The sequence below is a fragment of the Sphaeramia orbicularis genome, chromosome 24, assembly GCF_902148855.1.
Source record: "Sphaeramia orbicularis chromosome 24, fSphaOr1.1, whole genome shotgun sequence".
Classification (NCBI taxonomy): domain Eukaryota; kingdom Metazoa; phylum Chordata; class Actinopteri; order Kurtiformes; family Apogonidae; genus Sphaeramia; species Sphaeramia orbicularis.
In genome coordinates, this window is record NC_043979.1 from 48377358 (window position 1) to 48392927 (window position 15570).

Genomic DNA, 15570 nt, shown 5'->3' on the forward strand with positions numbered 1-15570 from the left:
CATTATTTCTGTTGTTATGTTATTATTTTACTGGTGCGACCCAGTTTAGATCATTATTTCTGTTGTTATGTTATTATTTTACTGGTGCTGCCCAGTTTAGATCATTATTTCTGTTATGTTATTATTTTACTGGTGCGACCCAGTTTAGATCATTATTTCTGTTCTTATGTTATTATTTTACTGGTGCGACTCAGTTTAGATCATTATTTCTGTTGTTATGTTATTATTTTACTGGTGCGACCCAGTTTAGATCATTATTTCTGTTCTTATGTTATTATTTTACTGGTGCGACCCAGTTTAGATCATTATTTCTGTTCTTATGTTATTATTTTACTGGTGCGACTCAGTTTAGATCATTATTTCTGTTGTTATGTTATTATTTTACTGGTGCGACCCAGTTTAGATCATTATTTCTGTTCTTATGTTATTATTTTACTGGTGCGACTCAGTTTAGATCATTATTTCTGTTGTTATGTTATTATTTTACTGGTGCGACCCAGTTCAGATCATTATTTCTGTTCTTATGTTATTATTTTACTGGTGCTGCCCAGTTTAGATCATTATTTCTGTTGTTATGTTATTATTTTACTGGTGCTGCCCAGTTTAGATCATTATTTCTGTTCTTATGTTATTATTTTACTGGTGCTGCCCAGTTTAGATCATTATTTCTGTTCTTATGTTATTATTTTACTGGTGCGACCCAGTTTAGATCATTATTTCTGTTCTTATGTTATTATTTTACTGGTGCTGCCCAGTTTAGATCATTATTTCTGTTGTTATGTTATTATTTTACTGGTGCTGCCCAGTTCAGATCATTATTTCTGTTATTATGTTATTATTTTACTGGTGCGACCCAGTTCAGATCATTATTTCTGTTCTTATGTTATTATTTTACTGGTGCGACTCAGTTTAGATCATTATTTCTGTTGTTATGTTATTATTTTACTGGTGCGACCCAGTTTAGATCATTATTTCTGTTGTTATGTTATTATTTTACTGGTGCTGCCCAGTTTAGATCATTGTTTCTGTTGTTATGTTATTATTTTACTGGTGCGACCCAGTTCAGATCATTATTTCTGTTCTTATGTTATTATTTTACTGGTGCGACCCAGTTTAGATCATTATTTCTGTTCCTATGTTATTATTTTACTGGTGCGACCCAGTTTAGATCATTATTTCTGTTCTTATGTTATTATTTTACTGGTGCTGCCCAGTTTAGATCATTATTTCTGTTCCTATGTTATTATTTTACTGGTGCTGCCCAGTTCAGATCATTATTTCTGTTATGTTATTATTTTACTGGTGCTGCCCAGTTTAGATCATTATTTCTGTTCCTATGTTATTATTTTACTGGTGCGACCCAGTTTAGATCATTATTTCTGTTCTTATGTTATTATTTTACTGGTGCTGCCCAGTTTAGATCATTATTTCTGTTCCTATGTTATTATTTTACTGGTGCTGCCCAGTTTAGATCATTATTTCTGTTATGTTATTATTTTACTGGTGCTGCCCAGTTTAGATCATTATTTCTGTTCTTATGTTATTATTTTACTGGTGCGACCCAGTTTAGATCATTATTTCTGTTCTTATGTTATTATTTTACTGGTGCGACCCAGTTTAGATCATTATTTCTGTTCTTATGTTATTATTTTACTGGTGCTGCCCAGTTCAGATCATTATTTCTGTTCTTATGTTATTATTTTACTGGTGCGACCCAGTTTAGATCATTATTTCTGTTGTTATGTTATTATTTTACTGGTGCGACCCAGTTTAGATCATTATTTCTGTTGTTATGTTATTATTTTACTGGTGCTGCCCAGTTTAGATCATTATTTCTGTTATGTTATTATTTTACTGGTGCGACCCAGTTTAGATCATTATTTCTGTTCTTATGTTATTATTTTACTGGTGCGACTCAGTTTAGATCATTATTTCTGTTGTTATGTTATTATTTTACTGGTGCGACCCAGTTTAGATCATTATTTCTGTTCTTATGTTATTATTTTACTGGTGCGACCCAGTTTAGATCATTATTTCTGTTCTTATGTTATTATTTTACTGGTGCGACTCAGTTTAGATCATTATTTCTGTTGTTATGTTATTATTTTACTGGTGCGACCCAGTTTAGATCATTATTTCTGTTGTTATGTTATTATTTTACTGGTGCGACCCAGTTTAGATCATTATTTCTGTTCTTATGTTATTATTTTACTGGTGCGACTCAGTTTAGATCATTATTTCTGTTGTTATGTTATTATTTTACTGGTGCGACCCAGTTCAGATCATTATTTCTGTTCTTATGTTATTATTTTACTGGTGCTGCCCAGTTTAGATCATTATTTCTGTTGTTATGTTATTATTTTACTGGTGCTGCCCAGTTTAGATCATTATTTCTGTTCTTATGTTTTTATTTTACTGGTGCTGCCCAGTTTAGATCATTATTTCTGTTCTTATGTTATTATTTTACTGGTGCGACCCAGTTTAGATCATTATTTCTGTTCTTATGTTATTATTTTACTGGTGCTGCCCAGTTTAGATCATTATTTCTGTTGTTATGTTATTATTTTACTGGTGCTGCCCAGTTCAGATCATTATTTCTGTTATTATGTTATTATTTTACTGGTGCGACCCAGTTCAGATCATTATTTCTGTTCTTATGTTATTATTTTACTGGTGCGACTCAGTTTAGATCATTATTTCTGTTGTTATGTTATTATTTTACTGGTGCGACCCAGTTTAGATCATTATTTCTGTTCTTATGTTATTATTTTACTGGTGCGACTCAGTTTAGATCATTATTTCTGTTGTTATGTTATTATTTTACTGGTGCGACCCAGTTCAGATCATTATTTCTGTTCTTATGTTATTATTTTACTGGTGCTGCCCAGTTTAGATCATTATTTCTGTTGTTATGTTATTATTTTACTGGTGCTGCCCAGTTTAGATCATTATTTCTGTTCTTATGTTATTATTTTACTGGTGCTGCCCAGTTTAGATCATTATTTCTGTTCTTATGTTATTATTTTACTGGTGCGACTCAGTTTAGATCATTATTTCTGTTCCTATGTTATTATTTTACTGGTGCTGCCCAGTTTAGATCATTATTTCTGTTGTTATGTTATTATTTTACTGGTGCGACCCAGTTTAGATCATTATTTCTGTTGTTATGTTATTATTTTACTGGTGCTGCCCAGTTTAGATCATTATTTCTGTTCTTATGTTATTATTTTACTGGTGCTGCCCAGTTTAGATCATTATTTCTGTTCTTATGTTATTATTTTACTGGTGCTGCCCAGTTTAGATCATTATTTCTGTTCCTATGTTATTATTTTACTGGTGCTGCCCAGTTCAGATCATTATTCTGTTATGTTATTATTTTACTGGTGCGACCCAGTTTAGATCATTATTTCTGTTCTTATGTTATTATTTTACTGGTGCTGCCCAGTTTAGATCATTATTTCTGTTATGTTATTATTTTACTGGTGCTGCCCAGTTCAGATCATTATTTCTGTTATGTTATTATTTTACTGGTGCGACCCAGTTTAGATCATTATTTCTGTTCTTATGTTATTATTTTACTGGTGCGACTCAGTTTAGATCATTATTTCTGTTCTTATGTTATTATTTTACTGGTGCGACCCAGTTTAGATCATTATTTCTGTTCCTATGTTATTATTTTACTGGTGCTGCCCAGTTTAGATCATTATTTCTGTTATTATGTTATTATTTTACTGGTGCGACCCAGTTCAGATCATTATTTCTGTTCTTATGTTATTATTTTACTGGTGCGACCCAGTTTAGATCATTATTTCTGTTCTTATGTTATTATTTTACTGGTGCGACCCAGTTTAGATCATTATTTCTGTTCTTATGTTATTATTTTACTGGTGCTGCCCAGTTTAGATCATTATTTCTGTTATGTTATTATTTTACTGGTGCTGCCCAGTTTAGATCATTATTTCTGTTCCTATGTTATTATTTTACTGGTGCGACCCAGTTTAGATCATTATTTCTGTTATGTTATTATTTTACTGGTGCTGCCCAGTTTAGATCATTATTTCTGTTCTTATGTTATTATTTTACTGGTGCTGCCCAGTTTAGATCATTATTTCTGTTCTTATGTTATTATTTTACTGGTGCGACCCAGTTTAGATCATTATTTCTGTTCTTATGTTATTATTTTACTGGTGCTGCCCAGTTCAGATCATTATTTCTGTTCTTATGTTATTATTTTACTGGTGCGACCCAGTTTAGATCATTATTTCTGTTGTTATGTTATTATTTTACTGGTGCGACCCAGTTTAGATCATTATTTCTGTTGTTATGTTATTATTTTACTGGTGCTGCCCAGTTTAGATCATTATTTCTGTTCTTATGTTATTATTTTACTGGTGCGAAACAGTTTAGATCATTATTTCTGTTGTTATGTTATTATTTTACTGGTGCTGCCCAGTTTAGATCATTATTTCTGTTCTTATGTTATTATTTTACTGGTGCGACCCAGTTTAGATCATTATTTCTGTTGTTATGTTATTATTTTACTGGTGCTGCCCAGTTTAGATCATTATTTCTGTTGTTATGTTATTATTTTACTGGTGCTGCCCAGTTTAGATCATTATTTCTGTTGTTATGTTATTATTTTACTGGTGCTGCCCAGTTTAGATCATTATTTCTGTTATGTTATTATTTTACTGGTGCTGCCCAGTTTAGATCATTATTTCTGTTCTTATGTTATTATTTTACTGGTGCTGCCCAGTTTAGATCATTATTTCTGTTCTTATGTTATTATTTTACTGGTGCGACCCAGTTTAGATCATTATTTCTGTTCTTATGTTATTATTTTACTGGTGCGACCCAGTTTAGATCATTATTTCTGTTCTTATGTTATTATTTTACTGGTGCTGCCCAGTTTAGATCATTATTTCTGTTATGTTATTATTTTACTGGTGCGACCCAGTTTAGATCATTATTTCTGTTCTTATGTTATTATTTTACTGGTGCTGCCCAGTTTAGATCATTATTTCTGTTATGTTATTATTTTACTGGTGCGACCCAGTTTAGATCATTATTTCTGTTGTTATGTTATTATTTTACTGGTGCGACCCAGTTTAGATCATTATTTCTGTTGTTATGTTATTATTTTACTGGTGCGACCCAGTTTAGATCATTATTTCTGTTCTTATGTTATTATTTTACTGGTGCGACCCAGTTTAGATCATTATTTCTGTTATTATGTTATTATTTTACTGGTGCTGCCCAGTTTAGATCATTATTTCTGTTATTATGTTATTATTTTACTGGTGCTGCCCAGTTTAGATCATTATTTCTGTTATTATGTTATTATTTTACTGGTGCGACCCAGTTCAGATCATATTGGACTGAACGTGGACCCTGAACATTACTAACTTGGTTCATCTCGTACATTTTTCCAGCGTTGTCTTCAAACTCTGCAGCTCGTTTGGCTTCAGTTTCATTTCTCTAACTCCGTGCAAACCCGTCTGACAGCGCAGAACAACACTGATGTGCCGCTGTCAGCCCTGATCCCACACAACCATGAAGCAATTAGCACAGAACAGAACCTAGCGTGGCACGGCGCGGCTCGGCTCCAGAAAACAGCTGCAGGGCCGTCGACACTTCCTGCTTTTTAGGTCTTTGTGAGACGTTTCCTTTGAAATGGTGTTTTTTTTTGTTTTTTTTTTTAACCTTTGTTTAGATAAATGCACACGCACACATTTAATTTACAGCGTGGCCTTGAAACGTCAGCTGAATAAAACGAACAGGGAGGAAAATATGAAGCACAAACGAAGGAATACGTTTAATGAACTGGATTTAAACTGAAACGTCTGAGGGTTTGGTTCAATGATGATGATGATTTGTTCTCATTATAAGTAGAAAACATAATGGAAAACTGAACCGATCAATACGTCTCTGCATCCTAAAATGAATTTACTGCTAAAATTATATAACATCAATATTTAATTTAACTTAGTGACAGTAGTTGCACTAAATAATTACAACTGAGACGCACAACTTTAACACTTAAATGCCCAGAACTGAGGACGCATTTTCACATCACATTTAACATTTACTGTATATGTTATATTAACTGTTTTTATTACGATATTTACCATTTTTATTAGTATATTTACTGTTTTTATTAGTATACTTACTGTTTTTATTAGTATATTAACTGTTTTTATTACTATATTTACTGTTTTTACTAGTATATTTACCGTATCTGTTATTATGTTATTTTACTGGTGCGACCCAGTTTAGATCATTATTTATATGTTATTATATATATATATATATATATATATATATATATATATATATATATATATATATATATATATACAGTACAGGCCAAAAGTTTGGACACACCTTCTCATTCTTCGTATTTTCTTTATTTTCATGACTATTTTCATTGTAGATTCTCACTGAAGGCATCAAAACTATGAATGAACACATGTGGAATTATGTACTTAACAAAAAAGTGTGAAATAACTGAAAACATCTCTTATATTCTAGTTTCTTCAAAGTATCCACCCTTAGCTCTGATGACTGCTTTGCACACTCTTGCCATTCTCTTGATGAGCTTCCAGAGGTAGTCACCTGAAATGGTTTCCTAACAGTCTTGAAGAAGTTCCCACAGATGCTTAGCACTTGTTGGCCCTTTTGCCTTCACTCTGCGGTCCAGCTCAACCAAACCATCTCGATTGGGTTCAGGTCCGGTTACTGTGGAGGCCAGGTCATCTGGCACAGCACTCCATCACTCTCCTTCTTGGTCAGATATCCCTCACACAGCCTGGAGGTGTGTTTGGGGTCATTGTCCTGTTGAAACATAAATGATGGTCCAACTAAACGCAGACCGGATGGAATGGCATGTCACTTCAGGATGCTGTGGTAGCCATGCTGATTCAGGTTGCCTTCAATCTTGAATAAATCCCCAACAGCGTCACCAGCAAAGCACCCCCACACCATCACACCTCCCCCTCCATGCTTCACGGTGGGAACCAGGCATGTAGCATCCATCCGTTCACCTTTTCTGCGTCGCACAAAGACACGGCGGTTGGATCCAAAGATCTGAAATTTGGACTCATCAGACCAAAGCACAGATTTCCACTGGTCTAATGTCCATTCCTTGGGTTTCTTGGCCCAAATAAATCTCTTCTGTTTGTTGTCTCTCCTGAGCAGTGGTTTCCTAGCAGCTATTTGACCATGAAGGCCTGATTCACGCAGTCTCCTCTTAACAGTTGTTGTAGAGATGTGTCTGCTGCTAGAGCTCTGTGTGGTATTCATCTGGTCTCTAATCTGAGCTGCTGTTAATTTGCGATTTCTGAGGCTGGTGACTCAGATGAACTTATCTTCAGCATCAGAGGTGACTCTTGGTCTTCCTTTCCTGGGGCGGTCCTCATGTGAGCCAGTTTCGTTGGAGCGCTTGATGGTTTTTGCGACTGCACTTGGGGACACATTCAAAGTTTTTGAAATTTTCTAGACTGACTGACCTTCATTTCTTAAAGTAATGATGGCCACTCGTTTGTCTTTACTTAGCTGATTGGTTCTCGCCATAATATGCATTCTAACAGTTGTCCAATAGGGCTGTCAGCTGTGCATCAACCTGACTTCTGCACAACACAACTGATGGTCCCAACCCCATCAATAAGGCAAGAAATTCCACTAAGTAACCCTGACAAGGCACAGCTATGAAGTGGAAACCATTTCAGGTGACTACCTCTGGAAGCTCATCCAGAGAATGCCAAGGGTGTGCAAGGCAGTCATCAGAGCTAAGGGTGGCTACTTTGAAGAAACTAGAATATAAGAGATGTTTTCAGTTATTTCACACTTTTTTGTTAAGTACATAATTCCACATGTGTTCATTCATAGTTTTGATGCCTTCAGTGAGAATCTACAATGAAAATAGTCATGAAAATAAAGAAAATGCGAAGAATGAGAAGTGTGTGTCCAAACTTTTGGCCTGTACTGTATATATATATATATATATATATATATATATATATATATATATTATATAATTTATATCCTATAGGCTTTTTTTTATTCTATCTACTCTTTCTGTTTTAGATGTTTTTTTTATTCTGTTCTATTATTTTGAATTGGTTTTATCAGTTTAAGTATAGTTTTATTCTTATTTTACCATTTTACCATATTATACATCTTATTTATATTCTTAAGACTTTATTTTATCTACTGGTTTTGCTCGTATTTGTTTTTTTATTTTAAATCAGTTTTTGTGTATTTTTGCTATTTTACCATAATATATTAAGTTATTTAAATCCTAAAGATTTTTATTTCTTTTATCAACTGTTTTTATTTAGATGTTTTTATTCTATTCTATTATTTCGTATTTGATTTTATCAGTTTTAGTGTATTTTTCATTCTTATTTTTACCATTTTACCATATTATGTTATTTATATCCTTGCAAGTTAGTTTATCTGCTGTTTTTATTTAGATGTGTTTATCCTGTTGTTTGTGTCAGTTTTAGTGTATTTTTATTCCTATTTTTAACCTTTTACCATATTATTTAAACTATTTATATATTTACGTAGCACCGTGAGCCGCTTACATTGTTTTAAATGTGACACATGAATATAAATTACATAAATACAGTACCACCCAATGATTCCCTCTTGGATTATAAAGTATTCTGAGTTTAATATGTGGTTGAAACATAAATTAAAGCGTTGGGTTAAACCACATCATTCAATCTGATGACCTCCGCCAAGGCCGATCTGGTCACATGATGCGGCTGAAGGTTGGCTTTTTTTCCACGTCTACCTGCTGATGTGGAAGGATACCGAGCTGCGAGGCGGTTTTCAGCCTCTGCGCGGACAGGAAGTGCTTCATGTGTTTCATCAGCAGCGTCAGGTCGTCCACGGCGTCGTCTTTAACCACATCCAGGAAGACGCCGTACCTGTCAATAAAAAAGAAAACACAACATTTCATGCGTCTGTAAAGCAAGGATGTAGAAGTCATGTTAGCTCAGGTTCTACGTTCAGACCAGTATGATCTAAAGTGGATCAGAACCAGGAAAATAATAACACAAGAAACTATAAATAATGACAAATACAAACTTTTGTCTTTGTTTTAGACTGAAAAAAGTTAAATTACATGAAGAAAATGTTTACAGTTACAAACTCTCCTCTAAAAAAATGTGAATAACATGAAAAATAAGTGTAATTTTATCAATATTCTGCTTCAGTGTATCATTTACACATGTTCATTACAACTTACAGTTCACAGTGGATCTACAAACACACTAAACATTTAGAATATGAAAAAAACATTGCAGTTGTTACCTCCGCCAAGGAGGTTATATGCTGGTGGGGGGGGGGGGGGGGGGGGGGGGGGGGGGGGTGCTGATCTGCCTTGGCGGAGGTCTGCGCTCTCCGAGTGCTTTTCTAGTTGTTTATGTTATTCACATTTTTAGAGACAAACAGAAAAAAAAATCTGTACAAAAATGAGCAACAATTTTAGAAACATGAACAAAATTAAAGTAAAAAAACAAACAAAAAAAAACAAAGAAAAAGCCAACAAATATGATCAAATTAAGCAAAAACCAGAACAAAACATGCAAAAAAATGAACAAAAAACCAATAAATGTCAACTACCATGAATTTCTTAAGAAAAATAAGTGCAATTTTACCAATATTCTGCCTCAGTTGATCATTTATACATGTACATTATAACTTACAGATCACAGCGGATCTACAAATACACAAAATATTTAATAACAGGCAGAATATTGGTACAACTACACTTCTTATTCATGTTGTTCACATTTTTTAGAGAACAACAAGAACAAAACTTCAAAAATGAGCAAAAATTTGAGAAACATGAACCAAAAAAAAACCCAAAACCCAACAAATATGAAGAAATTAAGCAAAAACAAGAACAAAACCTGCACAAAAATGAACAAAAGCTTGAGAAATATGAACAGTAAAAGAAAAAAGCCAACAAATAGGAACAAAACAAGCAAGAAGAACAAAACCTGCACAAAAATGAACAAAAACTTGAGAAACATGAACAAAACTTGCAAAAAAAAACCCCCAAAACCCGACGAATATGATCAAATTAAGCAAAAAACAAGAACAAAACATGCAAAAAAACAAACAAAAATCAATAAACGTCAACAGCCTTGAATTTCTTAAGTGCAATTTTACCAATATTCTGCCTCAGTTGATCATTTACATGTGCATTATAGCGTACAGATCACAGTGGATCTACAAACACGAAACATTTAATAACAGTCACCTGTAAACTGACAAATACAACACTTAACTTTATTATTAATACGTGTTCAGACTCAGTGACATTGTCGACTGTTCATGTGATTTTCATTCTTTCACATCCACCTGTGGGCCGGATCGGACCCTTCGGTGGACCGTTTTTGGGCCGTGGGCCGTATGTTTGCCCCCCCCCCCCCCCCCTCCAGCTGTAAATACTTCATGCATTTGTTCAGATTTTATACTAAGCACAAACATCTGTGGGTTTTTTTCTTCTCATTTTCTGAAAAATCCTGAACTGTGTGTGTGTAATCACTTGTGCAGCTCATATGTTCCTCTCAGCTCTAATAATAATCCTTTTATTCTCTGAAAACCACAGCCCGTCACTCAACTGGAGACACTCGACCAAACTCGGAGACAGTAGAGTGGGGTTTTTTTTTTTTCTTTTTTTCTTTCCTTACCAGAATTAGGTGTAATTTAACACTTATAAGTCATGGATTAACTGTAAATTCACGCTCAACAACCTTTAATCCTCAGGGAACGCTTCCACGCTGTCCGCCGACGCCACAAAAACGCAGACGTGACCGTCTTTTTGAGCGTGCTCTGCAACTTTCCGGCTAAAACGCTCCCTTCAGGGCAGGTTTTCCAGGGAACAGCCGTATATTTGCGGTGTAATGTAGCAGCGGGGCGTCGTTAACGATAGAAACGAGCGGAGTACGAGGAGTAACGGAAGACAAAGGAGCTGCTTATGAGCAAAAAAACTCCAGAACCGAAGGAGAACGGAGCAGAACATGAGACGCCTCAGACAGGTGTGAGGGTTCAGGTGTCTGAGCAGAATATTAATACGACTACCACCCGTTTGGAGGGGGGGCTTATTCGTCTAAAATCAGTGATGCTGTCGTCGTCTGTTCTGGGCGAAGGACACGCTTTCATGGGTTTGTCCTCAGGAATACCAGAGGATTCAGGCAGTGTTTGTCTGCAGAAAATCAGCCACAAAGACCCAAACGTCCACTACCAACCAGAACCATCTACTGATACAGACCGATTAATACATGCTGATCCACTAATTCTGTTAATACATGAAATAACTGGTGTCAAATACAGGTTTACCTCAGTTATTCGTCAGGTAAAATGTACAATCTGGTAAAATGACAATAAAATGAGCAAAATAAGGTGAATAATGACCCAAAAATCCTTAAATTATGGCATAAAAGTGAAGAAATCCTTCTAAATTGAGGGGAAAAAAGCTAAATACTTGAAAAATGAAAAAAAAAAAAAAAATAATAATTTCCTTTCTGGATTTATTCTGTTAACCCCTCAAAAGCCAACACCATCTAGTTATCTAAACTGTTTTAATACCTGTTGATCCACTAATCCTATAAATACATGGAAAATAACTGGTGTCAAATACAGGTTTACCTCAGTTATTCGTCAGGTAAATGTAATAATCTTGTAAAATGAGAATAAAATGAGCAAAATAAGTGAATAATGACCTAAAACAACTTAAATTATGGCATAAAAATGAAGAAATTCATCTGAATTGAGGGAAAAAAAGCAAAATACTTGAAAAATGAAAAAAATAAAAAATAATAATAATCATTTCCTTTCCGGAATTTAGTCTGTTCACCTTCAAAAACCCAAATTATCTACTGATCTAAACTGTCAACACCTGTTGATCACTAATCCTATCAATACATGTCAATACTTGGTGTAAAATACAGTTTTACCTCAATCATTCATTGAGTAAAATGTACAAATCTTGTAAAATGAGAATAAAATGAGGAAAATAAGTGAAAAATGACCCAAAAAACCTTGAATTATGGCATAAAAGTGAAGAAATCCTTCTAAATTGAGGAAAAAAATATTTGAAAATGTCATTTCCTTTATTTAGTCTGTTAACCCTCATAAACCAAAACCTAACCCTGTCTAAGCCAGTCTAACCCAGTCTAAGACTGTCTAACCCAGTCTAACCCTGTCTAAGCCTGTCTAAACCAGTCTAAGCCTGTCTAACCCAGTCTAAGCCTGTCTAACCCAGTCTAAGACTGTCTAACCCAGTCTAAGACTGTCTAAGCCTGGTCTAACCCAGTCTAAGCCGTCTAACCTGTCTAACCCAGTCCTAACCTGTCTAAGGCAGTCTAACCCAGTCTAACCCTGTCTAAGCCTGTCTAACCTAGTCTAAGCCTGTCTAACCCAGTCTAGCCTGTCTAACCCAGTCTAACCCTTCTAAGCCTGTCTAAACCAGTCTAAGCCTGTCTAACCCAGTCTAAGCCTGTCTAACCCAAGTCTAAGCCTGTCTAACCCTGTCTAACCCAGTCTAACCCAGTCTAACCCTGTCTAAGCCAGTCTAACCCAGTCTAACCCTGTCTAAGCCAGTCTAACCCAGTCTAGCCCAGTCTAACCCAGTCTAACCCAGTCTAAGCCTGTCTAACCCAGTCTAGCCCAGTCTAACCCAGTCTAACCCTGTCTAACCCAGTCTAACCCAGTCTAACCCAGTCTAGCCCTGTCTAGACCAGTCTAGACCAGTCTAACCCAGTCTAGCCCAGTCTAACCCAGTCTAACCCTGTCTAACCCAGTCTAGCCCAGTCTAACCCAGTCTAAGCCTGTCTAACCCAGTCTAACCCTGTCTAAGCCTGTCTAACCCAGTCTAAGCCTGTCTAACCCAGTCTAAGCCTGTCTAACCCAGTCTAAGCCTGTCTAACCCTGTCTAACCCAGTCTAAACCTGTCTAACCCAGTCTAACCCAGTCTAAGACTGTCTAACCCAGTCTAACCCTGTCTAAGCCTGTCTAACCCAGTCTAAGCCTGTCTAACCCAGTCTAAGCCTGTCTAACCCTGTCTAACCCAGTCTAACCCAGTCTAAACCTGTCTAACCCAGTCTAAGCCTGTCTAACCCAGTCTAACCCAGTCTAACCCTGTCTAACCCAGTCTAACCCTGTCTAACCTGTCTAACCCAGTCTAAGCCTGTCTAACCCAGTCTAACCCTGTCTAAGCTGTCTAACCCAGTCTAACCCTGTCTAAGCCAGTCTAAGCCTGTCTAACCCAGTCTAGCCCAGTCTAACCCAGTCTAACCCAGTCTAAGCCTGTCTAACCAGTCTAGGCCAGTCTAACCCAGTCTAACCCAGTCTAAGCCAGTCTAACCCAGTCTAGCCCTGTCTAGCCCAGTCTAGACCAGTCTAACCCAGTCTAGCCCAGTCTAACCCAGTCTAGCCCAGTCTAAGCCTGTCTAGCCCAGTCTAACCCAGTCTAACCAGTCTAACCCAGTCTAAGCCTGTCTAACGCAGTCTAACCCTGTCTAACCCAGTCTAGCCCAGTCTAACCCAGTCTAAGCCTGTCTAGCCCAGTCTAACCCAAGTCTAACCCAGTCTAAGCCTGTCTAACCCAGTCTAGCCCAGTCTAACCCAGTCTAACCCTGTCTAACCCAGTCTAACCCAGTCTAGCCCAGTCTAACCCAGTCTAACCCAGTCTAGCCCAGTCTAACCCAGTCTAAGCCTGTCTAGCCCAGTCTAACCCAGTCTAACCCAGTCTAACCCTGTCTAAGCCTGTCTAACCCAGTCTAACCAGTCTAACCCAGTCTAGCCCTGTCTAGCCCAGTCTAGCCCAGTCTAACCCAGTCTAACCCAGTCTAAGCCTGTCTAACCCAGTCTAGCCCAGTCTAGCCCAGTCTAACCCAGCCTAAGCCTTCAGCTGTGGATCCTGGTCTAATGTTCTGTTTGTGTGGAACAGACTGGAGCTGTGACTCATTTGTGTGTGTGGTGTAGGTTCCACTGCTGCTGTTAGAACTGCAGTCTGCTTTAGAACCACACTGACGTACCTCACACAGATGTGGATCCCCAGATGTTCCACCGATGATAACACCACATTCTGCACACTCTGCTCCTCCGCTGGAAAACAACAAGAGCTGGTGAGTACACAGAAGGTGAACAGGATACGACTGGGAGAACCAGTAGAACCCAGTAGAACCCAGTAGACTGTACAGACGGAGAACCAGCAGAACCCAGTAGAACCCAGTAACTGTACAGACGGAGAACCAGCAGAACCCAGTAGACTTTACAGACGGAGAACCAGGAAACCCAGTAGACTTTACAGACGGAGAACCAGTAGAACCCAGTAGACTGTACAGACGGAGAACCAGTAGAACCCAGTAGACTGTACAGACGGAGAACAGCAGAACCCAGTAGACTTTACAGACGGAGAACCAGTAGAACCCAGTAGACTTTACAGACAGAACCAGCAGAACCCAGTAGACTTTACAGACGGAGAACCAGCAGAACCCAGTAAACTTTACAGCAGGAGAACCAGTAGAACCCAGTAGACTTTACAGACGGAGAACCAGCAGAACCCAGTAGACTTACAGACGGAGAACCAGTAGAACCCGTAGACTTTACAGACGGAGAACCAGTAGAACCCAGTAGACTGTACAGACGGAGAACCAGTAGAACCCAGTAGACTGTACAGACGGAGAACCAGCAGAACCCAGTAGACTTACAGACGGAGAACCAGTAGAACCCAGTAGACTTTACAGACGGAGAACCAGAACCCAGTAGACTTTACAGACGGAGAACCAGCAGAACCCAGTAAACTTTACAGCAGGAGAACCAGTAGAACCCAGTAGACTTTACAGACGGAGAACCAGTAGAACCAGTAGAACCCAGTAGACTTACAGACAGAGAACCAGTAGAACCCAGTAGAACCCAGTAGACTTTACAGACAGAGAACCAGTAGAACCCGTAGACTTTACAGACGGAGAACCAGTAGAACCAGTAGACTTTACAGACGGAGAACCAGTAGAACCCAGTAGAACCCAGTAGACTTTACAGACAGAGAACCAGTAGAACCCAGTAGACTTTACAGACGGAGAACCAGCAGAACCCAGTAGACTTTACAGACGGAGAACCAGTAGAACCCAGTAGACTTTACAGATGGTGTTCCTACAGAGGTTAATATTGTGTCTATTTTTATTTTATTCTACTTTAGTTCTACTTTATTTACTTTTTGCAAAAACTTTATATCCTATTTTCTTAATTGAATTTTTTGTTTTGTAATTACACATTCCTGGGATTCAGGGTCAAGGGGGGAGTCGACAAAACCCAGGACCAATCCACGACCCGAACACTTAAGGAAAATAACACATGGAAAAAACAACCTCTACAGACCACTCCCCTTCATGTATATGAGTCCACTCCCCCTATACGTCTACAAGACCACTCCCCTACACGTCTATAAGACCACTCCCCCTACACGTCTATAAGACCACTCCCCAACAGGTGTATAAGACCACTCCCCCTACAGGTGTATAAGACCACTCCCCCTACAGGTCTATAAGA

General features: G+C 37.4%; 1 protein-coding gene across 1 annotated transcript in view; it reads right to left on the bottom strand.

The window, feature by feature from the left end:
• LOC115415336 (protein broad-minded-like) overlaps positions 1-15570 on the bottom strand; it is a 178913-nt gene that overhangs the window by 21230 nt on the left and 142113 nt on the right. Inside the window, 2 exon segments of the mRNA XM_030128871.1 lie at positions 8821-8936; positions 14058-14127. Of these exon segments, the coding sequence (XP_029984731.1) occupies positions 8821-8936; positions 14058-14127 (186 nt within the window).